This window comes from Caretta caretta, chromosome 8, assembly GCF_965140235.1.
Source record: "Caretta caretta isolate rCarCar2 chromosome 8, rCarCar1.hap1, whole genome shotgun sequence".
Lineage (NCBI taxonomy): Eukaryota > Metazoa > Chordata > Testudines > Cheloniidae > Caretta > Caretta caretta.
Genome location: NC_134213.1, coordinates 90,960,392 through 90,987,348, shown reverse-complemented (window position 1 = coordinate 90,987,348; position 26,957 = coordinate 90,960,392). Strand labels below are relative to the sequence as shown.

The following is a 26,957-nucleotide window of genomic DNA, read 5'->3' as shown; positions in this document are numbered from 1 at the left end:
TTTATGCAGTAAGGTTTACTTTTGTTTTGTTAGGAATTTAGTGTACTTAGTATAGCTGCATCCATCTGTATTACATATTTAAATATCATTCAACTATCCAGAACATAAAAAAATTGACACTACTTTCTCATAATTGTACAAAAAATGACTTTTTGTCATTAGGGACATTAAAAGGGTTCAGTGATTATACTGTACCCAAAAGAGATCTCTCGTGTCATAGTATCAAACCTATATACTAGTGAGGAGTAGTAATTGAGTTTATAGTAATGTTCATTGCCTGGAATTTTCAGAAATGTTGCCAGTCATGTTTTTTGGTAAATTCCTAATTTTTTCTTGAAGGAAGTTGAATGCATATTGATAGTATAGTATTTTAAAAATACTGGATTAATGATGGATTCTAAAGTTTTCCTATTACTACTAGTCTTAAATTAACATACTGTACACTCATATTTAAACCAATTTAAAGGGCCAGGTTAATTATCACAATATAATATTTGGATTGAACCTGGTGCCACGCCATATTCTATTTGTATAAACATGCCCAGAATCACTGGTGGTGAAGATTAATGTTAAAATCTGGGGCCACTTGGATTTAAAAAGCTACTCTGTTACCACTAGGTTTAAAAACAATTATTGCCTTCATTTTAAACTCAAGGCTCATTGGTTTTCACTGCAGACAACAAACTAGTCCCGCTATGAAGGCTGTGAAGTAAATAAGATGGGGGCAGGCAGAAAGGAGCTTGTGCTTGACTCAGGAGAGCGGGAGGGAGTGGGGGAAGAGAGAAAGAACCTTGTATATTCTTCCGGTTTAGATACAGTGGAACTTATTGTGATGGTTTCCCACCTGGAACTGAGGTACCACAGAGCCCTCTGACTCACCAGCCTGGGTCCCCACTCACACTGAGCTGCTGTGACAAGCTGTAGACTGCTCCTGGTCCTATACATTCGCACTGGCAGGGACACACCCAGCTGCAGTTACATACAGGCTGGCCGAACACTGCATGAACCAACAATAGAGAGACTACAGCTAAGATATCACCAGCTTCTCCGCCTAGGACCCCAGAGTTTTACTGTCCTGCCCTGGCCAAAACCCCAACCAGTATGAATTTATTACCCAGTTTGCCCCTCCCTCAGTGTGGAGAGGACTATGAAAAAAGCCTGTGTTAAACCAAGCTGAGATTTTTCTCCAGACACTTCACTTAAAGGCACACTGGTTTAGATTAAAACATAAAACAAGTTTATTAACTACAAAAGATGGATTATAAGTAGGGCCCTACCAAATTCATGGCCATGAAAAACGTGTCACAGACTGTGAAATCAGGTCTTCCCCCGTGAAATCTGGTCTCTTGTGTGCTTTTACCCGATAGTATGGGACGAGATTTTGAAAAGTGAGTAGTGATTTGGTGGCCTTAGTTTTTGGATGCCCAAATTGAGACAGCTTAAAAGGGACTGCTTTTTCAGAAAGTGCTGAGGCAAACTCTACGGATGGGCCATAAGATGTCTCAGGTTGAGCATCCAAAAATGGAAGCAACCAAAAATCATTAGTTACCTTGAAAATCTATGCCATACTGTATATGGTATTAGAAAAAATGTAGCTTATTGTGCAGTCCATTGTAAAGAAATTTGTTTCTGTTTGAGCATGCACAAATGTGTGTGCTTGTGTGCAACGTGTCCAAAATGGGGTAATTGTCATGGTAAGTTGAAGTTTTAGGCCTTAAATCATCCTGACTTTGGTAAAGAAGGGCTCACTGGCTTTAATTTAAAGTTGAAGAATAATATCTTTCACTACGATTTCTGGGTGGTCTGCACACCACATAAAAGTCACATGGGCTAAATTATACATGTCAGATGGCTTTTGAAAGTAAAAAGTGTGCTTGGGAAATTCAGAAACTGAATTAGGTCGTCTTTATTGAAGCCTTCACTACGCTTTTTTATTTTTTTTATTTTTTAACTTGAGAAAAAAAACGACTCTAGCTTAAACCCCAGTCACAGATGCACGCATTAACTCTAAGTAGATATAAATAAATGTCTAAACATTGTAAGTAGTGTGATGAGTACTTAACTGTCACAGAAGAAAAATGGGACCCCAATAGAGTGTAATTACTGTGTTTAAAAGCTCAGTATTGAAGTGGATAGAAGAATAATTGAGCACTTCTGTTTTATTAATAACTTAGTCTTTCAGTCCTAATGAATCACGAGTAGTATAACTGGAATTTTATGAGTAGGAGCAATACATCCAACTGAGCATTTTGAACAAATGCAAATAAAAGGTAAGCAAATTAAGTCCCCTATCACTGGCTCCTTTTTTTTTGGTCAGTCATTAACACTTTCTTACCAACTGATGGCCAAAGGCAATTATTTATAGTTTTCTGTCAACTGAGAACTTTTCTGGAAGGCCACTCAATTTTTATTTGAAAAACAAAACAAAAAACGCCATATAAACAATGATGTCTAGGAAACAGAGAGGGAAAAACTACAGCTGTTGGCCTTAGGCACCAGCGATTTAATACAATCAACTGTCTTTATGCCACACAAGGAGAGGTTTTAAGTTTAAAACTCTAAGACACTTGATTGCTCTCAAAATCTAGAGCTGTCTATTTCTTAAGAGTAATCTGTACAGTAGGATTCCATGTCATTTTGTGTGTCACTCTGAAACAGAATGTCTGAGTCCATGTGAAGCAATGGATAAAGCTACACGCATAGTTGAGAGCACTTTTTGTTCAGAATATCATACGGTTCAATCATCACTGGGATTTACGGTCTGTTACTATCTAGTTATTAAGTTCTGACCCATTTTTACTACTAGTGCCATGTAACCTTTTCTACGCTGAAGTAAGTATTTGCACCATAGATGTGGGGTATGGTGTCAGTGGCTTCCCTATAAAGAGAGTTTGAATCTTAACTGAGTTACATGAATTAAGAATAGTTTTAATATGATAGCCATCAGATTGAGAGGACAGGAAGGTAAGATTAAGCATTTCTTCAGATACGTGGTTTAAGTCGCACATGACACAGGCAATATTCTGGGGAGAGTAGGAGAATTTGCAGATGAGAGTGGAGAGCATCTGTTCAAGATTGTCAGACATCAAGGTTCCTGATAGTTCAGAGAATGTAAGTTTAGAATCCAAAGTCAAAGTTACATAATGATACAGTTTTGATTGAACAATTTTTTTATCAATTTAAGATATGTTGAATTGGAGGAAGTTATGACTGGCCCAAGAGTTTTTTTAATAGTTTAACACAAGTGAATTGAAGAAAGAGTAAAGGAGATCTAGTATTTGAACTTTGGACTCACCCTCCATTTCCCCCCCTTTCCCCATCCTCAACAAGCCAACCTTCAAACCTACCTTCCTCTGTAACTATTGCTCAGTCTCCCTTTGTCCGTCATCGTCGTCGTCTTCTTCTTCTTCTCCTCAAAATTCCTTGAGTGAAAAGTTTACAATAGCTGCCTCAAATTCATATACCCCAGCTTTGTCCTGGATCCCTTCCAGTCTGGCTTCTCTCTCCACTTCATCGATACTACTCACCAAGGGTTTAATGGTTTCAAGGTCCTCAAATCTGGCTAGGTGTACTCATTCTTCTCTATGACTCCCCTACTGCTTTTGACACTGTTGACCACACCGTTTCCCATGACAACTTATTCTCCTTTGTCTTTTGTGACACTGTCCTCTCCTAGTTCACCTCCTCCCTCACTTTAGTTCCCATAGTACCTCCTTTACTGGATCCATCTAGTCTATGTATTTGTACGAACCCTCCTTATAGTAGTATCTGATCCCCTCCTATTTTCACCTAGAAATAATCTCTCTCCATCTTCCTTCCTTCCTTTGCAGCTTCTTGTGTGGAGTTCGACGGTGGTGATGGTTGGGGCTTTGTTTGTGAATTTTTTATTGAGGAAAAGCTCAGTCAAAGAGGAGGGGGTTTTGGTATTTTGTATTGAATGCAATGCGTGGTGTTACTTTTCTGGTAGTGAGTTCTATAGCCTCCTTTCTCGCAGTGTCTGTGAGTTTTCCACAAATTCCCAGGCCCTCTCTTCTGCTCCCTTTACATCTTAACTTTGAGTGATTTCTTTTGATCACAAAACTTCAGCTGCCATTTCTACCCTCCCTGACCATTCGCAAATGTGCCTCTTCACTCCTGATCTGTCTCCATCCATTCAGTCTCTGTTTCTTTGGACTCTCCTTCAGATCCCTTGCCATCAAATTAAATTTAATCTAGCTAACAAAGAACTCCTTGCTTTCCCTCTCAAGCCCTCTCCACTCCCTTCATTTCCTATTACTCTTGCACAGCCAGGGGAAAATTAGCTAGAGGAGGGGTCAAGCAGTGAATTGTAAACAAACTCTTGTTTGTCACTCTTTTATACTCCTGTGCCCCAAATACCTTGTCTCTGCTGCTCCTGTGGATAGTGATTGCCCAGCAGGAGTAGGAGAGTGATATGGGCTAGCTTACGCTCTGCTGTTGATTCTGCTGTCACAACTTGGTAAGATCAAGGAGTTTTATGGAGCTTGCAGTTCACTTAAGATTTTTAATGAAATTCTGAGCCTGCAAAAATTGAAGGAGTTCTTTATGCTTTTTCCTCCATTGTATAAAGTTATTCTGTATGAGATGCTGTTAAATAAGCAGGACCATATGAAAAGATACACAAGTTCTGTTTGTGTAGGATTTTCTAGGACAGGGCTTCAGAGATAACTGACAAGGGCGTTCCTTGATGCATATTACAGAAGTAGCATTTAACAATTTTACATGCAACAACTTGTATCAATCGGCTTGTGAAAAGGGTCAGGAAGTGTCACTGTTGTATAAACAAGCCACCATGTCAGACTTATTTTATCACTAAGCTCTACAGAAGGTGTTAGCATGGTTCCATAGGATACATAACAATTGAGAGATAGCAGACATTCCCTAGATCTTCTGTTTGCAATCCAACCTGTCATCAGAAAGGGCATGAGTAGCTTTCCTAAATCCAACAGAGAGTTAAGGAAAGATATCAGATGCAATTTGGCAAGGGAACATACAAAACAGCTTCTGAGGAGGATGTAATAAAATTGTTGTGGTTGAAGCAAATACCCTCATTTCTCTAGTTTGAATCCACATGGGAACTTTTTTTTTCACAACAGCTGATAATTGAAGTTGATGTATTTTCCTGCTAACATGCAAAATTTGTTCCTTCTTTCTGCCCCCAATGAAGAAATGACACTAAATAATAATGTCTTTAATGAGATTGGCTCTTTGAGCCATTTTGACTTTGTACCTCTTTTAAAAACCAGTTATGTTCATGCTTGGTTTTCCATATTGCATTCATAACTCATTCACTGTGTAAGAATGCAGAACATAAAACTTTGTTCTAAAAATCTCAGTAAAGAACATAAATCATGCATGACCCACCCACCCACACTGGGTGAAGCTCAGGGACCTTGGGAGAATTAGTTTTAGGGATGAGATGTCCAGTTTACAGGCCAAGTTGGCTTGTTGGGGAACAAAGGGAACAAAATAACACATGCACACAGCATAAAAATCCCAGAGAATCAGTCGCTGAAGCCTTCCTGGAGTTTCAGCTTATGGATTCCTTTGTAGCTGGGGTTCTTGTTCCACATTCAGACTGAAGTCTGGCAGTTCTGGCCCCTACATCTGGGAGTTCTTCATCCCTACTAGTCTTCCATTTACTCATTTCCCTGCAGCTATTTGGGTTTTATAACCCTTTAGATACCCAGGAGGTTTGCTGCTAGCCTTCTGAAATATATACTGTAACTCCTTCTCTAAAGCCTCTCTGGGCTCCTTCCTTTGGTCAGCTGCCAGTTAATTCACTTAGGGCTCCCCTTTCAAAATTCTTGGATGCTCCGTAACTTCATTACCTTTTCCTTTGACAGGTACATTTTATATTGTAGCTATCTAAGCTATGGGAAAGGACACCATGGTGTCTATACCCATGTTTTTCCCTTCCTCCACCCAGTGCTAGGACAAGAACCTTTTTATAGACAGCAATCCTATACAGCAGTCCCCTTCTTCCGGGGAAATACCTGATGCAAACATGTTACAAAATATGTTAATAGCCTTTAATAAATATCAAAGAGCTGCTTTGCCCTCACACTAATGATCCAACAAATAAAGTGTTCTTCATCACTTGAAGTATTTCAGTCAAGACTGGATATCTGCCTAAAAGATAGGTTTCAGAGTAACAGCTGTGTTAGTCTGTATTCACAAAAAGAAAAGGAATACTTGTGGCACCTTAGAGACTAACCAATTTATTTGAGCATAAGCTTTCGTGAGCTACAGCTCACTTCATCGGATGCATACTGTGGAAAGTGTAGAAGACCTTTTTATACACACAAAGCATGAAAAAATACCTCCCCCCAACCCAATCTCCTGCTGGTAATAGCTTATCTAAAGTGATCACTCTCCTTATAATGTGTATGATAATCAAGGTGGGCCATTTCCAGCACAAATCCAGGGTTTAACAAGAACGTCTGGGGGGGGGGAGACAAGGGGAAATAGGTTATCTTGCATAATGACTTAGCCACTCCCAGTCTCTATTCAAGCCTAAGTTAATTGTATCCAGTTTGCAAATGAATTCCAATTCAACAGTTTCTCGCTGGAGTCTGGATTTGAAGTTTTTTTGTTGTAATATCGCAACTTTCATGTCTGTAATCGCGTGACCAGAGAGATTGAAGTGTTCTCCGACTGGTTTATGAATGTTATAATTCTTGACATCTGATTTGTGTCCATTTATTCTTTTACGTAGAGACTGTCCAGTTTGACCAATGTACATGGCAGAGGGGCATTGCTGACACATGATGGCATATATCACACTGATGGATGTGCAGGTGAACGAGCCTCTGATAGTGTGGCTGATGTTATTAGGCGCTGTGATGGTGTCCCCTGAATAGATATGTGGGCACAGTTGGCAACGGGCTTTGTTGCAAGGATAGGTTCCTGGGTTAGTGGTTCTGTTGCGTGGTAGGTGGTTGCTGGTGAGTATTTGCTTCAGGTTGGGGGGCTGTCTGTAGGCAAGGACTGGCCTGTCTCCCAAGATTTGTGAGAGTGTTGGGTCATCCTTCAGGATAGGTTGTAGATCCTTAATAATGCGTTGGAGGGGTTTTAGTTGGGGGCTGAAGGTGACAGCTAGTGGCGTTCTGTTATTTTCTTTGTTAGGCCTGTCCTGTAGTAGGTGACTTCTGGGAACTCTTCTGGCTCTATCAATCTGTTTCTTCACTTCCGCAGGTGGGTATTGTAGTTGTAAGAATGCTTGATAGAGATCTTGTAGGTGTTTGTCTCTTTCTGAGGGGTTGGAGCAAATGCGGTTGTATTGCAGAGCTTGGCTGTAGACGATGGATCGTATGGTGTCGTCAGGTGAAAGCTGGAGGCATGTAGGTAGGAATAGTGGTCAGTAGCTTTCTGGTATAGGGTGGTGTTTATGTGACCATCGTTTATTAGCACTGTAGTGTCCAGCAAGTGCATCTCTTGTGTGGACTGGACCAGGCTGAGGTTGATGGTGGGATGCAAATTGTTGAAATCATGGTGGAATTCCTCAAGGGCTTCTTTTCCATGGGTCCAGATGATGAAGATGTCATCAATATAGCACAAGTAGAGTAGGGGCGTTAGGGGACAAGAGCTGAGGAAGCGTTGTTCTAAGTCAGCCATAAAAATGTTGGCATACTGTGGGGCCATGCGGGTACCCATAGCAGTGCTGCTGATCTGAAGGTATACATTGTCCCCAAATGTAAAATAGTTATGGATAAGGACAAAGTCACAAAGTTCAGCCACCAGGTTAGCTGTGACATTATTGGGGATAGTGTTCTTGACGGCTTGTAGTCCATCTTTGTGTGGAATGTTGGTGTAGAGGGCTTCTACATCCATAGTGGCCAGGATGGTGTTATCAGGAAGATCACCGATGGATTGTAGTTTCCTCAGGAAGTCAGTGGTGTCTCGAAGGTAGCTGGGAGTGCTGGTAGCGTAGAGCCTGAGGAGGGAGTCTACATAGCCAGACAATCCTGCTGTCAGTGTGCCAGTGCGTGAGATGATGGGGCGCCCAGGATTTCCAGGTTTATGGATCTTGGGTAGCAGATAGAATATCCCAGGTCGGGGTTCCAGGGGTGTGTTTGTGTGGATTTGATCTTGTGCTTTTTCAGGGAGTTTCTTGAGCAAATGCTGTAGTTTCTTTTGGTAACTCTCAGTGGGATCAGAGGGTAATGGCTTGTAGAAAGTGTTGTTGGAGAGCTGCCGAGCAGCCTCTTGTTCATATTCCGACCTATTCATGATTACAACAGCACCTCCTTTGTCAGCCTTTTTGATTATGATGTCAGAGTTGTTTCTGAGGCTGTGGATGGCATTGTGTTCCGCACGGCTGAGGTTATGGGGCAAGTGATGCTGCTTTTCCACAATTTCAGCCCGTGCACGTCGGCGGAAGCACTCCATGTAGAAGTCCAGTCTGCTGTTTTGACCTTCAGGAGGAGTCCACCTAGAATCCTTCTTTTTGTAGTGTTGGTAGGGAGGTCTCTGTGGATTAGTATGTTGTTCAGAGGTATGTTGGAAATATTCCTTGAGTCGGAGGCGTCGAAAATAGGATTCTAGGTCACCACAGAACTGTCTCATGTTTGTGGGGGTGGAGGGGCAGAAGGAGAGGCCCTGAGATAAGACAGCTGCTTCTGCTGGGCTGAGAGTATAGTTGGATAGGTTAACAATATTGCTGAGTGGGTTGAGGGAACCATTGCTGTGGCCCCTTGTGGCATGTAGTAGTTTAGAAAGTTTAGTGTCCTTTTTCTTTTGTAGAGAAGCAAAGGGAGACAGGCCAGTCCTTGCCTACAGACAGCCCCCCAACCTGAAGCAAAACTCACCAGCAACCACACACCACACAACAGAACCACTAACCCAGGAACCTATCCTTGCAACAAAGCTCGTTGCCAACTGTGCCCACATATCTATTCAGGGGACACCATCACAGCGCCTAATAACATCAGCCACACTATCAGAGGCTCGTTCACCTGCACATCCACCAGTGTGATATATGCCATCATGTGCCAGCAATGCCCCTCTGCCATGTACATTGGTCAAACTGAACAGTCTCTACGTAAAAGAATAAATGGACACAAATCAGATGTCAAGAATTATAACATTCATAAACCAGTCAGAGAACACTTCAATCTCTCTGGTCACGCGATTACAGACATGAAAGTTGCGATATTACAACAAAAAAACTTCAAATCCAGACTCCAGCGAGAAACTGTTGAATTGGAATTCATTTGCAAATTGGATACAATTAACTTAGGCTTGAATAGAGACTGGGAGTGGCTAAGTCATTATGCAAGATAACCTATTTCCCCTTGTCTCCCCCCCCCCAGACGTTCTTGTTAAACCCTGGATTTGTGCTGGAAATGGCCCACCTTGATTATCATACACATTGTAAGGAGAGTGATCACTTTAGATAAGCTGTTACCAGCAGGAGAGTGGGGTGCAGGGAGAGAAAACCTTTTGTAGTGGTAAACACCCATTTTTTCATGGTTTGTATGTATAAGAACATCATCTATATTTTCCACAGTATGCATCCGATGAAGTGAGCTGTAGCTCACGAAAGCTTATGCTCAGATAAATTGGTTAGTCTCTAAGGTGCCACAAGTCCTCCTTTTCTTTTTGTCTAAAAGATGTGTTGTAGCTCAGCGGGAAGTTGTAGGCTTGGTGCAGAAATTTCTGGGCGAGGTTATGAAGGAGTCAGGGCCTAAGGCCAGAAGAGACCAGCAGATCATCTGATGTGACCCCCTGTACATCACAGGCCACTAGCATCACTCGCACACTACACCCACAACCAGAATTAGACCAAAGTATTACAATCCACAGGAGACTCAACTATCGTGTGTGACAGGCAGAGACTCATAGAATCGTAGGATGGGAAGTTGACCTCAAGAGGTCATCTAGTCCAGTCCCCTGAACTTATGGCAGGACTAAATATTATCTAGACCAGGGGTCAGCAACCTGTGGCATGCGTGCCAAAGACCGCAGGCGAGTTGATTTTTAATGGCACGCTGCTGCCTGCCGAGTCCCAGCCACTGGCCCGCTGCCGAACCCGGGCTAGGACCGTGGCAGGCAGCAGCGTGCCATTAAAAACCCTATTCCCCCCCACCCCCCACCAGGCAGGGTGAAGAATCTCTTGGTCCTGCCGGCAGCTGCTGCAGAGCAGGCAAGTTCCCCCCTCTTCCCCCAGCCTGCTGGGTTCCTGCCCCTCCTCCTCTCCCTTCCTGCCGCGATCTGCTGATGGCCCTTGCGAGGGAGGGGGAGAAGCGGAGCCGCAACACACTCGCTGCTCCAGGGAGGAGGCGGAGAAGAGGTGGGGACGGGGCCGTGGGGACGGGGGGTTGAATCAGGGCATATCCCCTCCAGCCCCCTGCCGTGAGCTGCTCAGGGCAGGAGGCTAGGAGCACCCCCACGACCCCACACCCGCAGCCCTCTGCCCTCACCCCTGCACCTCCCTCAAATACATCCAGCCCTCTGCCCTCACCCTTGCACCCCCTCCCACACACCCAGCCCTGACTCCTGCACCCCTCACACATACCCAGCCCCCCCACACCTCATGCCCTGACTCTTGCACCCCCCACATTCCCACCCCCACCCTGAGCCCCAAACGGGAGCTCCTGTGCACACACCCCCACACACATTCCCACCTGCACCCCTTGCACCAAATGGGAGCTGCCTAGGTAAGCGCTCCACCCCCAAACCTCCTGCCCCAACTCTGAGCCCCCTCCCTCATTCTAGCTCCTGGCCAGACCCAAACCCCAGCCTGCTCCTTCACCCCCAGCCCTGTTCTCAGCACACTCCCGCCCTCAAATCAGTGCAGAGAGAGAGGAAGAGAATGGGCTAGAACCAGGGAGAAGGTAGGTACCCACTCTGTGTGGACAGGGCCCGGATCACAGACCGGCAGCGGGCTGAGCGGGGCAGGCAGCCGGGACCCTGGCTGGCAGGAGCCGGTGGACGGAACCCCAGACCGGCAGCGGGCTGAGTGGCAGTGGGCTGAGACGCTCAGCCCACTGCCAGTCTGGGGTCCCGGCCACCAGCCCCGCTCAGCTCGCCACCGGTCTGGGGTTCTGGCTGCCGGCCCCTTGCCAGCCGGGGTCCAGGCCGCAGGCCCCACTCAGCCTGCTGCCGGCCTTCGTGAACAGAACCTCAGGATGGCAGCGGGCTGAGCGGGCCGACGGCGTAAGATCAGCATTTTAATTTAATTTTAAATGAAGCTTCTTAAACATTTTGAAAACCTTGTTTACTTTACATATGACAATAGTTGAGTTATATAATATATAGACTTATAGAGAGAGACCTTCTAAAAAATGTTAAAATGTATTACTGGCACGCAGAACCTTAAATTGAAGTGAATCAATGAAGGCTCGGCACACCATTTCTGAAAGGTTGCTGACCCGTGGTCTAGACCATCCCTGACAGGTGTTTGTCTAACCTGCTCTTAAAAATCTCCAAAATGATGGAGGTTCCACAACCTCAGTGGGCAATAGGAGGGGTCCCCGCAATGGCAAGGAAATGATTAAGTGTGAGAAACCCAGATACTTCTGGCAGGTAATCCACACCTACATCCTACAGAGGAAGAAAAAAAAGAAACCCTAAGGTCACTGCCAGTCTAACCTGGGAGAAAATTCCTTTGCAACCCCACATATAGCAATTGGTCAGGCTCTGAGCATGTGAACAAGAATCAGCCAGTCAAGCACCTGACAGAGAGAATGCATGGTGCCACTTCAGTGCTCTGGTGCACCCCATCCAATGTCCCAGCTCCATCTGTGGCCATTCCTGATGCTTCAGAAGAGGGAGGTTAAAAAACAGAATACATTTGGGAAGAAGAATCCCTTCTTGATCCCTTGCGCATGGTCAGATAGAGTCAAAGCCAGGCATGGAGCCAAGAGTTGAACCCAGATCTGCCAAGTCCCAGTTTAGGGTGTTAGCTCTTTCCTATTTCCACTAATTGTTCTGTTTCCTGTTGCATCAGCGGAAAGACTTGTGTCATATAATACAAACCATGGTAGCTCACCACCTAGTTCAGAGTGGAGCCCAATCAATTTTGGGTAGGAAGGAGGGACAAATTCCTGTGTGAATTTAACCCTTTCACAATCCACGAGAGAAAGTGTCTGAAGATCATGGTGAAATACATAGGTTCTTGGGGCTACAGACCAGGAAATTGAAGAAGAATCTACAGTTAATCTCAGAACAGCTGGGAGGTAAGACTAGATTATCATAGTGGTCCTTCTGGTCCTAAAAATCTGTGGATCAGATTGATGCATTTGTCATTGATTCAGGTCAGATACTGCCTAAGAAGTTCATCCCACAGAGTCCAGAGTCAAGAAAGAGAAGAATAATGCTCTTGACTGCCATCCACTTCCCCTCAGTTTCATATATCAGCACTCCATGTCCATGTCATCTTGACCTTAAAATACTGTCAGTCAGTTCTAATGTTCCTCAGCTGAATACCCAAAACATTAACAGGAGAAACACACCAATGTTTCACTTTAAGATCCTTAATAATAAAAGGGACCTTTTGTTAGAGGTCCCTTATCTGTCAGACATGACCCAGCTTTGCCTTGGGTGCTCCACTACCCCAGCCAGTCTTGATGTGAGTGACCATGGGAAAAGTCAGGGAATTGTGGTAATTGATCTTGTACGGTAGCCCATAAATTGGATTCTAGGAAAGGTTAAGTAGCATATTGGGCAGGCAGGCTGATTTTTTTCCTCTTGCAGTCGATAAAGCTCTTTACAATATTTTAAGGAAAGACAGAAGAAAAGGACATGTAAAAAAAATAACCAGTGAGGGTTATTAGATGACAGGGCTTTCATTACACAATTGTCGAACAAGTATTCTGTGCTGCTTGTAGGGTTAAAGGGGTGTTTAGCATGCCAACACTTCATATTAATGGTCAAAGTGACATTTTTTACTTAACGCTCAGAGAGATCCAATTAAAAGGAAGCCAGTAATAGGTGTAAAGGTGTCTGCCCTTTTACTTAAGAGATTGTCTAATGTAACTCTGAAGGATACAGCAGTCATGAGATGAGGTTCAGTTGCAGATTTCAGTAAGAAATACATCTCCATGCATTGTATAAAGGAATGTGGAGATCAGTGTTTTAGCTAAAAGAACAAGAGTACTTGTGGCACCTTAGAGACTAACAAATTTATTAGAGCATAAGCTTTCGTTGGCTACAGCCCACTTCATTATGCTCTAATACATTTGTTAGTCTCTAAGTAACAAGTACTCCTGTTCTTTTTGCGGATACAGACTAACACGGCTGCTACTCTGAAACCTGTTTTAGCTAAGTGACATTTTGACTTGAGCATTATCTCCTCAGCTGCTTCCACATCTGTAAAATGAGGATATACTTCCAGTGGTGTTGAGACGTAATGTTTTTAAGGTACATTGATAAAACAAACTATATAAATATTGATGTGATTATAATAATTGTTTTCAGAGTGACTTTCAAGGTACTAGGGTTCCCTTTTAAAATTTTTGGAGTAGACAACAATTGAGCCACTAGAAAAGTCTTTCAAGGTTTCCTAGAGTGTGTTATGGGATTCTTTGCTAAAAGTACTGAAAGACTGGGGGCCTGAACTGGGCTGTCATTATTTTAAGAAAAGGAGAATTGCTGGTTCTTCATATATTGGTAAAAAGTGTTATCAGTACCATTCAGAGAAATTAAAACTATATGTTCTAGTATCAATTTACAAATAGCTTGGGATGGTTGTGAGCCTGAGGTGCTTAACTCAAGCAGAACTCAGTGGTCTGCTCTGAGTATGGAGGACAGCCATGGGCCTTTTAAGAATAAAAGGGATACAGAAGAGTAAATCTAATTTATGAGATGGTCTAGAATACGAGTCTTCATAAATCCCCAAGATATCTATAAAGTCATGAGGCCAAAAATATTATGACTCATAAGGAATTCAAAAATAAGATATTAAATACATTCTTCAACATACAAGTAAAACTTTCCTGGATGTTAATCCCCTGGTGTAAGTCAGTTATATCATCCATGCTTTCAAATTCATTGATACATATTTTGAATACAGTCTTTGACATTTATTTAACTTTAAGATACAGCCATAAATAAAGTGTGTTCAGTAACTTTCCTTCTGTAAACACCCCCCTGCCCTCCCCTCCCCCCCGCATCCCCCAAAGAAGACTTCAGAGATGTAGCGCTTAGAAGTAAAAGGAGCTTTAAAAAGGCTCTAAGGGAATACACAATGAGAAAAATGTCTCTGGAAAAATTAAAGTGAAATTCACTGATGTTGTGATGAAACATTGTCAGTAGAGATGGTGACATTTGAAATGCATTACACATAAGTAGCATCGTAACACAAAATGGTGTTATTGTTTAACATGACTGGTAACTAAAAAAAAATATGGTCTGCATGTTGGCTGCCCAAAGAAATGGACGTAAAATGACTACACTGATTGGAGTAAGCACTGGGTCATCGTTATTCAGTATCACTTCCTTAAAGAAAAAGGGAAAATGTAGAAACATAAGTACTAGATAAAAGTTGAACAGCAAGAAGAAAAACAATTTTTTTTAAGTTGAGTTGAAGAGGACTGTGACAAGCTGATAGGAGGAAGACTCTTCCATTTCACAGCAAAGTTCAAGGTTTCAAAATTTGTTTTCATAGTATCTTCAAAATATAAAGCTCGAAGGGGCCTTGAGAGTCATCAAGTCTAGTCTCCAGCACTGAGGCAGGACCCAGTAAACCTAGACCAGCCCTGACAGGTGTTTGTCAAAACCGTTCGTAAAAACCTCCAGTGATGGCAATTCCACAAGCTCCTTTGGAAGCCTATTCCAGAGCTTAACTACCCTTGTAATTAGAACTTTTTCTTAATATGTAACCTAAATCTCCCTTGCAACAGATTAAGCCCCATTACTACTTGTCCAGCCTTCAGTGGAAATGGAGAACACCATCCTCTATCACAGTCCTTACCTTGAAGACTGTTCTCAGGTCCCCCCTCAGTCATCTTTTCGGAAGACTAAACATTCCCAGTTTTTTGTAACCTTTCTTCATACGTCAGGTTTTCTAAACCTTTTATTGTGTTTGTTGCCATTCTCTGGATTCTCTCAAATTTATCCACATCTTTCCTAAAGTGTGATGCCCAGAACTGGACAAAGTACTCCAGCTGAAGCCTCACCAGTGGCGTGTAGAGCAGGACAATTATATCCTGTGTCTTACACTCCTGTTAATACACCCCCGAAGAAGAGTTAGCCTTTTACGCAGCTGCATCAAATTGTTGACTCATTCAGTTGTGATCCACTATAACCCTCAGATCATTTCAGCAGTACTACCATCTAACCTGTTGTTCCCCATTATGCAGTTGTGCATTTGATTTTTTTCTTCCTAAATGAAGTACTTTTTACTTTTCTTTATTGAATTATGACCAATTCTCTTGATTTGTCAAATGATGACATTTGAAATGCATTACACATAGGTAGCATCATAACACAAAACAGTAATCTGATCCTAACCTCCAAAGTGCTTGCAACCCATCCCATTTTAGTGTCGTCCACAAATTTTATAAGCATACTCTCTACTCCATTATCCAAGTCATTAATGAAAGTAGTGAATAGTACCAGAACCAGGACTGACCCCTGCAGAATCCTGCTAGATACGTTCTCCCAGTTTGACAGAGAACCACTAATAACTACTCTGAGTACAGTTTTTCAACTACTTATGCACTCACCTTATGGTAATTTCATCTAGAATTCATTTCCTTAGTTTGCTTATGAGTGTCATGTGGGACTGTGTCAAAAGCCTTACTAAAATCCAGATATATCGTATCTACTTGTTCCCCTCCATCCACTAGGCCAATAACCTCATAATCCCTACCTTTTTTGACAGTTGGTTTGCAATTGATACACTTTTTTTGTGTGGAAATCAAATGGGCACAGGTGATGACAAATGCTGTTCATTCTTTAGTTCTTTACAGCAGGTTTGGTCTTGACACAGTTCTTTCAATTTGTTCTGTTTTTTGAAGATGGAAGATTGTAAGCCTGAACAGTAGTGACGGGTCTGGGCTGATGTACTGTGATCTTCTTCCTTCAACCACTTGGGCTCTAGGCCCCTGTGAATTTTCTGTTTCACACCACACAACCATGCCTCACTGTGTCAGAAGATTGTTTGCAAATTGCAGCTTTCTGTTCCTCATCCACAAAGTGTGGGTGACAATACTTGTCAACTACAGGAGGTGTTGGGTAGCTTAGAAAAATGAGTGTCATTTTGAGATCATCTGATGGGAAGGTGTTATAAAGTTACATCAGCTTCTCAGTGGAATCCCTATGTTTGGTGGTACAGACAATTCTGCAAAAAGATTTGTCAGACCTGTAGACTTTGGTGAATGTACAGAGGGATAGTTGCTCATAGGGACATGGGTTTTATTACCAGCTGAACTGCTAACGTAAAAATGCAAATTATATGACAAAAATTCACTACGTACAGTATTCAGTTAACAAAAAAAAAACTAATAAATTTTAATTTAAATAAGTGTTTTATGTACTTTTTTTCTACACGTGGTTTGTGTAAATTTTTTTGTTACAGTTAGTTGCATCGTCCATTTTATCAGCAGACTCAAACCTCTCTCTGCATTCCATAATTTTTAATATTGAATGAAAGCTTGACCACGGCCATTCAATTGCCCATAACATTTTAGAAATTTTGGCTTGTATATTTTTTGGGAGGGCTGGGTATTCCAGTGTTATATTTAATATACTGATGAATACAGATAATCAAAAAGAAAGTTGGCCTGAAAATGGAAAAAGAGAGAACCTACTCAGCTACTTATTATCTGACCATTGAAAGAGATGTAAGAGGGAGGCAATTAGTAGTCCTCTGGTGTGGTAGTAATAAATCATTCTACAAAACCAAATAGATATAATTCTACAAGTCATTTCATTTGAGCAGTAGTCTGTTAGAACTATGTTCCTTGGAGATCTATACGGTAATTGAGCTGTAGTATTTGATGGAACAATGGAGGCAAATCCATTGCTGTTATCAGTGTGGCCCTTATCAGTCATATAAGAAAGTAAATCATGATGAAATGTTCCGTTAGTAATAGTTAGGAAAGACATTTGTCAGTCCTGGAGACCTGAACTGACCAATTGCATTTCTCAGTGTACAATTTACTAGTGGTTGTCTGGTCATGTCTTTAGCTGAGGTGTTGGAGTTTGGAAGGGAGCAAAATGATATATCTATAGTAATTAAAGAACTTTCTCCAGCTCTGAAGATACAGTTAATTAAAATGTGAAGTGAAATATTTTTGAATATTCACTACTGGCAGTAAACTGTTAAAAGATTGTTCCCTTGCATTCAGAATGCAAGCTGAAGAGGATATACTGTCATGGATATTACCAAGTGTGCCAAACAAAATCATGCTCTTGGGGCCCGATCCATTTCCACTGACTTCAGTGGGTTTGGGATCTTCTTCTTAGCATATGTGCAATGTACCTCAGGTGGCATGTGACCAGGATTCATCACCAAATTTGGTCTGCTGGTTAGATCATGAGCGTCCTTGGCCCGGGCCGGGTACTGACAGGGAGTGCAACATGAATGCTGATCCAGGCCCCCCTGGGCTGACAGGCTAAAAGCAAATAGCCCAGGGAAGTTCCTGTGTGATGTTTACTGCATTTCAGGGATATAAAAATTCTTAAATTAGAGAGATGTAAAGAGAATAGCCAAAATTACCAAATAGAGAGTGCCTAAAGTCAAGCTCCTAAATTCAGCAAGAGTCTCTATTTTTTTAAGGCACTAAGCACCCACATCTGCCATTGAAATCAGTACAGCTTGGGCTGCTCAGGCTGTTTATTTAGGACCCTAAATATGGATTTAGAGGCCCAGCCTTAAGTACTTACGTTGAAGAATATTGGTCTGTTTTGTTGAATCTCCATATTTTCTATTGGCCTTCTCAGAAAAAATTGTTTGAAATACTTGTGTTAGATGGTAAATGCAGCAGCAGTATCCTTAAGCACTGCACAAAGGATCTGATCCAACTCCGACTGACAGCAGTGGAAAAACTTTCACTGACTTGAAAGAGAGTTAGATCATGTCCTGTGCTAGAAGATGTGAGGAGTAAAATATGAGAATGAAGTTTGGGTAACTTTCAAAGGCTGAGAGCTATGTACCAGTTTTCACTTAAAACGATTAAATGAAGGTACTCTCTGACTCATTACTTTTAAGAGAGACAAGATGGATGAGGGAATATCTTTTACTGGACCAACTTCTATTGGTGAGAAAGACATGCTTTTGAGCTTACACAGAGCTCTCCTTCTGGTCTGGGTCCAATAAAGAAGTTGGTCCAATAAAAGATATTACCCGATCCACCTTGTCTCTCTAATATCCTGCGACCACCACAGCTACAACACATCATTATTTTTAATGCATTTTAAATTATATTTTCACAGTGAAAAATTAGTGATTTTTCATAATGTCTGGTTCAACTAAAGCAAAATTAGCATGGCTGAAAATGGGTATATGTTGCAAGACAGTAAATATATTTTAGCATTTTGGATGGATTGCTTAGTTTGGCCATTTTATGACTCACATGATGACTATTTCAACCTGCGCAGTGAAAATTAAGTGATATGTTTCATAAAGCATGGAATTTTTAGCTTTAATGTATGCAGTTTGTTTTTCTTTTAACACAGATTTGTTAGCATGGCAGAAGATAGTACAAAGAGTCTTTCGTTTAATTTTAAATATTTTTGTTTTCAGCTTGCAAAAAAAATTCGGGAGAAGTTTAACCGTTACTTGGATGTAGTGAATCGCAATAAGCAAGTAGTGGAAGCTTCATATACTGCTCACCTGACATCACCCCTGACTGCAATCCAAGACTGCTGTACTATTCCACCGTCGATGATGGAGTAAGTATTTAGTGCTAAGATTACTTTATACTTTCAATTAAATTGTGGAAGAGGAAAGACTGATAGTACAGGATTAAAGTGCTTGCAATAAAGACTGTGTTGTCTGCCACTCTTGTGGCCACTGGAAAATGACAAAACTGTAGTCCTGATCCTGCTCTTACCAGTTTCGTTAGGCCAGATTGTGTCGCTCTTAATTACATTGAGTAGTCTCTTACTCTGTGAGTAGACCCATCTATTTCAAAGGGTTTCATTGTGGAGTACAATACTCTTCAGTGTAGCTACACTGAAGTAAGTGGTGATAATATTGCAGCTCTGGTTTTCTGTGAAATCATTTTCTCTGTGATGAAATCATTGGCTGATTTATTTTGGAGTCCCAGCTTCTCTTATTTTAGTGGTGTAAATGATGAAGGAAGTCATTTTTGGCTTGTTATAAAGTGCACTAGAGAAAGCTCAACCCAGAGATCTTTGATTTTGAAACCCAGACTGGATTAAACAGCCTTTCCAGAAGAGAAAGATGGGTGATTTTAAATAAAATAAATGGGAGCCACTGCTAATAAAACATAGAAGAAGAAGGTGAGAGAGTGTTCTATTAAAGATATTCTCTCTGATTCTGATTAGTGAGCAGAATAATACTGAATAAGTTACGTGGTTCCCAGTTGGTTGTCTGCTCTTGTTTGACAGGGCCATCCAACTAATTCTATGGAGAAGGCCAAACTGAATATGTAATTATGATCTGGGGGCCAGGATTATTATGCACAACTATGTAACTACCCTAAATCCACAGCAGATATCCCACAGGTGTCCATGAAAGATTATACAAAGAAAAGGAGTAAAACATGGCCTTTTATGGAACAAAACTTTGTTTTCACTAGTGTTGCTATTTATTAACTGCCTTATTGTCACATTCAACATCATTCAAAAGTAATATCTTTACTTTTGTGAACATTGATTTCTGCCCTTTATTTCTCTTCCTTTTTCCTTTTTCTGCCTGTCCTCTTCCTTTCTTTCTTCATTTCTCTCCCTGCAGCAACTCCCAGTTCCATTTTGTGGGCATTAGTCCGCTTTCTCACCTAATCTGCTAAAGTGATCAGCAAAGGAATAGTTAAAGGTGACATTTAAGGTGGCATTATTGGGTCTTAGAGTTAACACCCCAGTGTGATGAACAGGGAGGTGAGAAAGTTCACAGCTGTCAGAGACATTTGTTTCAGACTGTTAATTTGAAGAGTCAGGAAGACCCTACGTCCATTATGTACTGTGCTATCGACCTATAAGCCCATAAGAGGAGAGGAGTCTCGCAGGGACGTGCTGGCCATCACTTCCTGCATCTTCCACTGGCCACTGGAACAGCAAACCATGGCCGCTGGGAGCTGTGGGGGACCATGCCTGCGGACGGTCAACGTCAGCAAAATGTCTCGCGGCCCGCAATCAGATTACCGCAGGTTGCCCACCACTGGTCTAAGCACATCATCCCACACTATGAATGCTCAAGCACTGAAGTTATAATTCAGTTATAATTTATTTTTAGGACATGAAGCCATAAGACCCTCTTACACAAAGGATATGACACCATTTAATATTTCACTCTTTGTCTCTTCCTGGTGGTAAAGGTGGGAGCATAACCCAAGCATCTTGATTAGTGTAAGAGAACTCTAAAATAAATCAAATTATTGGATCAAATTATACCAGACACCCACAGAAAGCATAGCCATTTCAGTTCTGTATGTAATCAGAAGCCAAATTGTTAGCATTTATTTTCATAGTCGATTTTCCATATATTTCTCCTCCAATTTCAGTACTGTGGAATTTTGCCAGCGTCTTATGGAAAATTGGAATGAAGTATTGGTAGCAGGCTAGTATGAAAAAACTAATTAATGGAATGGTTTTTTTGTGTTTGTGCATGAAAGAGGAGGGTTTTATTTTGACAAAGATGATTAAAGTGTGACAAGAAAAGGAGTACTTGTGGCACCTTAGAGACTAACCAATTTATTTGAGCATAAGCTTTCGTGAGCTACAGCGCACTTCATCGGATGCATGAACAGCATCCGATGAGGTGAGCTGTATCTCACGAAAGCTTATGCTCAAATAAATTGGTTAGTCTCTAAGGTGCCACAAGTACTCCTTTTCTTTTTGCGAATACAGACTAACACGGCTGTTACTCTGAAAGTGTGACCGTTTATTGTTGGTATATAGCTTGGCAATCTGAGCATTGGTTTAGAAGTAAAATGTATACATTGCTGTATTGCTTAAGATGAATGAAAACACAAGAGTATAGCAATCAGATAGTAAAAATAAACCAATAAAAAAGAAATAGAACCAATAAAATTGGAAATTCAACATAAAATAAGCTTGACATTTTAGTCTCTAATTAAAGTAGTGAGAGATGACAGTGAAAAGAATGTGTAGTTTATTGCCATTATGTAGCACTGGAAATAAAGCTCATATCGTGCAGAGTCCAAATGAACAATATTTATAACAGTGTATGAGGAAGTTTGATATGAAGAGTTGGTTTTATACAGGCTTGTTAAACCATACCTCTATAATGTTTAAGATTTCTAGAATTGCACTGATGTAGGATTTATTGGAAAACTACTACAAATTGCTTACCAAGACCCTGACTAGTAGTATTTTTGTATTTTTAATTTGTATTTTATTGTACTTGCAATGGAGGTTTGAAAATATATTTGTCATCTGACCCTGCCACCCACTGTGTTCCGAGCGCAGCTGAGGGCTGTTTACATTTAGCAGCAGCAGCAACCATGCTAATACACAGCTTGTGTTAATGTACCGGAATTGTGGAATGAGTGGATGACAGAATTCAAATGATACTTTGTTGGGTAACTGCTGCTGTCAGAATGGGAACACATAACACTATTTCTTGAACTTGGAGCCCCCAATCTGTACTATTCTATTCTGTATAGGTTATTATATCGCATTCATCACTGTAGTATCTGAGTGCTTTCCAGTAGTGCACTAAGCAATGTGACTGACATCCTGTCGTGTGTGTGTTCACTCATCTGCTCCCCAGAGGGGAGTGTGTGCAGAGGAATGTTTTTTGTTTCGGAATTCTCTTTCTCTCTCACTCACACACACACACTTACATGTGTTATATTCCACTTCAAGTCCTCTCACCAAGGCAGAGCAATAAGTGGCTGTTGAGCAGTTTTGGCACCAACTTCTCCATATTCTCTAATTCAGCAAAGCATTTTAGCATATGCTTAAATCCATCCCTATTTAGCAAGCTATTTAAACAGGTGCTGATATTAGTGGGATTTAATCACATAAAGTTAAATACACAGTTAAGTGCTTTCCTAAATAGAGATGGACTCCTGAATCAGAATCACAGAACATTGTACCTTTCTTTGCCAGTCTTTGTGTTTCTCTGCTTCAGGTGCAGCTGAGCAAGGTTTAAATACAGAAGAAAATAGCAATATGTAACTGGGGGAGAGGGGATGAAAGCATTATGCAAGTGCATCACATGCAGACCAATTTTTCTACAGTGGAGTGATTCATAAAGTACTTCAAGCCCCACAGATGTTTGCAGTGGGACTTCCATGGGTGTCTTCCCAAGGCTCAGATAGATAAGGACTGCATTCTCTGAGTGAGGTCTCTGCCTCCACAGTCTGGTAGCTCCGGACACGAGGTTTTGCATGTCCTGAGTCTGGGCCCTTTGTTAACTCCAAAGCCTAGTGTACCTCTTGCACCTGAACTCTTGGAGAGATTGTCTGTTTCTTAAAGACAAAGTAATATCCTGCCTAGACTACAGACAGGTACAAATCTACTTTATCTTCTCCCAAAGAAGGGCAGTGTGGAAGAAAGAGCCAGCTATGCCTATGAGAGGACTGCTCTCTCAAAGGAACTTAAAAGTCAACCCCAAGAAGAATTCCATGTAGTACACTATAATAATGACAGGTTTCAGAGTAGCAGCCGTGTTCGTCTGTATAATAATGAGGACATGATTTACCTCATTAAGCAAGTTAGCAAGCCCCTTTGGATAACCTCTAAAGAACCAGAAATCCCTTGGGTTGGGGCAGGGGGGGTCCACTTCTTTCTTAGGGATTTTCCAACATCCTAAAATATTCCTTCTGTATGGATCAGTAGTTATAACTCTGTATTTTGGGGGGGGAACTGGTAGTCAAATTATCACTCCCTGCACAAATGAACTCACAAGGTCTGTTTTCTACTGCTGATTAGGAGTCAAGATTGAGGTCCTTTTTGAAGGAGCATTCCACTGAGAAAGCATGTACTTGGCCAGCCTTCCCCACCTTCCATTACATATGGCTGGGCTTCTTGCAGAGCAGAAAGGGGCTAATGTCAGACAGGTGGTTTGCAAGCTGTCTCAGCTTAGTACAGAAGCAGATGGTGCAAAAACATGGTATTGGCCAAGGCAGTCCAATGGTAACGAAGGATATCAGCGGTTAGGAAATCAGAATTACAGATTTGAGCTTGTAAAAGACTGGGAACACTGCCGTGCCAGCACACTGAGCCCTTGGAAGAGAGAGTACATATCACTACTCCAACCAACCAGAAGAATGTTGATGAGAGGCAGATAAAGCTGTGCCCAGCCCTTCTCAGCTAGAAGGAAAGCGAGCCTGCTGTGCGGTTGAGAAGGAGAAGAGAAGGCAGAGAGGGGAAAATAGTACGGCTCTTTTAATCTCATAACACCTCCTGGGAAAAATTAAGCTTGGGTTTCCACATTAAAGGAGCCTGAAGAAGCCATGAAAAACAGATGTCATGCAGGCTCCAGACATACTTTATGATTGAATTGGGGGTGGGTTTTTTGTTGTTGTTTTTTTTAACAAAAACACAGTTTAATTGAATTACATTGCTCCTTGACTTAATAAAACCCCATTGCATAAGACTGTGCAGCCCATTTTATAAACACTCCTCTCCCAAGGAAACACAAATTAACTAGTTTGGAAACTGTTACGGATGCAAGTTGCCCATTTATCTGTGTGCTGATTTGGCAATCATGCTTTAATATCACTGCAGCTACTAGTAAATCCCTTCTTGTAGGACCTAGGAAAAAAACTTACATGTGAGTTTCTCCCAGAGCAGTGCATCAGAGTGAGGTCACCCTGTTAGTACTGTATACAAAAGGGGCTCTAACAGACCATCAACAAAAGAGTGGAAATAAGTTAAACATAAAGTGCTGTCAAATGCACAAAGTAAATGTGCTGTAAAAATAGAGAGGATTTTTTTTTTTTTTTACCCTGACTTAAGCTCTGACTGCAGTTCTTTGCATACAGATTCACCACGACAGCCACACAGAGCCCCGCCAAAGTCGGTAGGGCTCCATACCGGCACAGAGATGCACTCACATGCAATGACCTTGGGCATTGGGGCCCGGGTGCTGTTTATTACACAGAGTACAAAATTCTCAAGCAGAATTTTTTTCAATTGACACCCTTTAAATATTGGTTAAAATTTGATTAACTTTGTTCCAGGTGTGACCTGCTGTCCTAGGTTTTAGAGCTGTGTGTTTCATAATCATTTCAGCATACGTTAAATTTGAATTCCTGAACCCTGGAATAATTTTGGTTGCCTTCCGCTGTATTTCTGTATTGAAAGAGGCAATTAGAACTGAGTGCATATTGTACATGAAGTCTCAGGATGGACTTGTCTATACGCACAGTTAGTACTCCAAGCTGGCGGGTAAGTTGACCTCATACTAACCTGCCATGCACTTCCATTACATTTGTCTGTGGGCTTCTTGTCCATGCGAATCCTGTTCCCATGCACTTAAAGTACCAGAGTGCCCTTGTATCTACTCCTGTTTCAAAGTGGGATAGATCAAAGCATGCTATAGAACTTATGGTGTGCAGTAGCAGGGTCTGCATGGTCAGCTCATGCAAGGTCAATTCCTTTGGACCAAATCTTCTGGCTTAAGCAAAGGGCCAAGATGCAGCAGAAGCAGCCCACGTTATGGCACATGGGAGAGGTAATACAGGGTTGTCTCTGCATCCGCTTTACGCCATGAAGCACAGTTTCACAATAGCCTGAGAATGAGGGTTTGTGGCTAGTTAACCGACAGTTACATGGATCCAGTAGCCCAGCACTGCAGGGGCTGCCCAGAAGGCCATGGATGCTACTTCAGCCTGAGCTTGCACAGGTGCCCTGTACTCTGTCTTTGCTTAGGGAGGAGAGTTTTGATTAGCACAAACCATTTAGGGTGATGGTCTATACAGCATTTTGGAGTGATTGGGAACAAGCCACCCAGCTCAGGTCTAAAATAGCTGTGTAGACAGCACTTTGAAGTTGCGAATCAGGCTGGAGTTCAGGACCTGATGCCTCCTCCCCGGGCTTTAGCTTCCATTGATTTAAAGGACTAAAGATGTATTACCTAGCTATATTTCAGGTCCCCTGGGAGATGTACGGCTTCTTGCATGATTGGGTCCAAAGACAATAGCCATGTTTTGCACTAGCTTATTCTTCTGAGTGGTCTTCAAAGGTAGCTTCTTTATAGGCCCCATTTCAACAAAGTATTTACGCCTGTGAGTAGTCCCACTGACACTTAGGATATGTCTACATTGCAAAAAAACCAGAAACATGGCAATCAGTCTCAGAGCTTGGATCAGCTGATTCAGGCCCACGCTATGGCAGAGGTTCTCAAACTGGTGGTCGTGACCCCTCAGGGGGTTGCGACCCCTCAGGGGGTTGCGAGGTTATTACATAGAGGTCACAAGCTGTCAGCCTGCACCCCAAACTGTGCTTTGCCTCCAGCATTTATAATAAAGTATTTTTAATTTATATGGGGGGAGGGGTCACACTCGGAGGCTTGTGTGAAAGGGGTCACCAATACAAAAGTTTGAGAACCACTGCGCTGTGGTGCTATAAAGAGCACTGTAGACGTACGAGCCCAGCCTCTGAAACCCAGAGTTGGGCTATGGGTCTCGGAACCTGAGCCCAAATGTCTGTACTGCTATTTTCAGCCCTGTTGTGCGAGCCCGAGCCAGTTGACCTGGGCTCGGAGACTCGCAGCTGCAGGTCTTTTTTTGCAGTGTAGAGCTAAGTACCTTGGGGCCATAGAGCACATTGCGGTAGTGCAGTCTGGGGATCACAAAGCCATGGATAACTGCAGCAAGAGTTATCTCAGAAAGAAGAGATCACAACCTCTTACCCAAGTGTATGTGTGGGGGTAACATGACGGAGCTAGTTCTGCTGCTGCCTGTTCCAGGCTTGTCCTGAAGACAGGACTCCATTTTCAGGGGCCTGTCAGTTTCTTAATCTTCATAAGAACTACCCTTCACTCAAGAAAAGAAGAGGCAGAGAACTGACTTCCTTCGAGATAGAGACAAAATGTTCTCTAACCCAGTCTGGGTTTCCCCTCTCTCTCCCCTATGCTTTAAAAACCCCTCTCCATGCAATGCTGTATCGATGGCATTCTGCAAGTGGCCACAGCGGGTCATGTCTGAGAGCAACGAGGAACTTATTTACGTGTGTCTGTGTGGCATATACATGCATGCGAACACATGTGCAGACCCCTCCCTCTGCCCGGGAGAAATACATTTCAATCCTATTTTTTATATGAAATTATTTTAGGAGTCTCCAAAAATATTTATTTAAAGTACTCTGTAATGGTATTTTTTTCATGTTAAGAGTACGCAACTTTTCCCTACGTTTAGCTGGTATTGTTTACGCATCTTTGGGGCTGCTTGAAGTCTGTTTTCTGTGCTTTAGTCCCCACTGCTGATAAGAGTTTATGGAATGCTTTTATCTGTCTCAATTTGTGAAAAGATACACTGATAAGTATTACTCCATTACATATTACTTGACAACTTTGCAGTACATCCATTAGTGTAGCTGTTTAAATAAGTAAACCTACAAACCTATTTTTGAAGATCATTTACTTTATGAATGTGATAGTATCCTTCAGAAGTGGTCTGGGCTTTTCTCCTTTTTAAACAGGTGGTTAAATATTTGCTAATGCTGTTCAATTTTATCACAGCTCTTGCTTTGTTTATCCTTCCTCTCATGAGCAGTTAAGTGGAAGATAAGGGGAATCCCATCAGTTCCTTTAAAATGTATTGCTCTGGTTAGTATTTAAAGTGCTGCACTTCCAAAAGAGAACTGGGTTGGACCTTACTAAAGGAAATTTA

General features: G+C 41.9%; 1 protein-coding gene across 2 annotated transcripts in view; it reads left to right on the top strand.

Moving 5' to 3' along the window:
* CACHD1 (cache domain containing 1) overlaps positions 1-26,957 on the top strand; it is a 185,695-nt gene that overhangs the window by 75,711 nt on the left and 83,027 nt on the right. For both annotated transcript variants that reach the window (XM_048861142.2, XM_048861143.2), the window contains exon 3: positions 18,713-18,861. In XM_048861142.2, the coding sequence (XP_048717099.2) occupies positions 18,713-18,861 (149 nt within the window). The remainder of the gene's footprint in view (positions 1-18,712; positions 18,862-26,957) is intronic.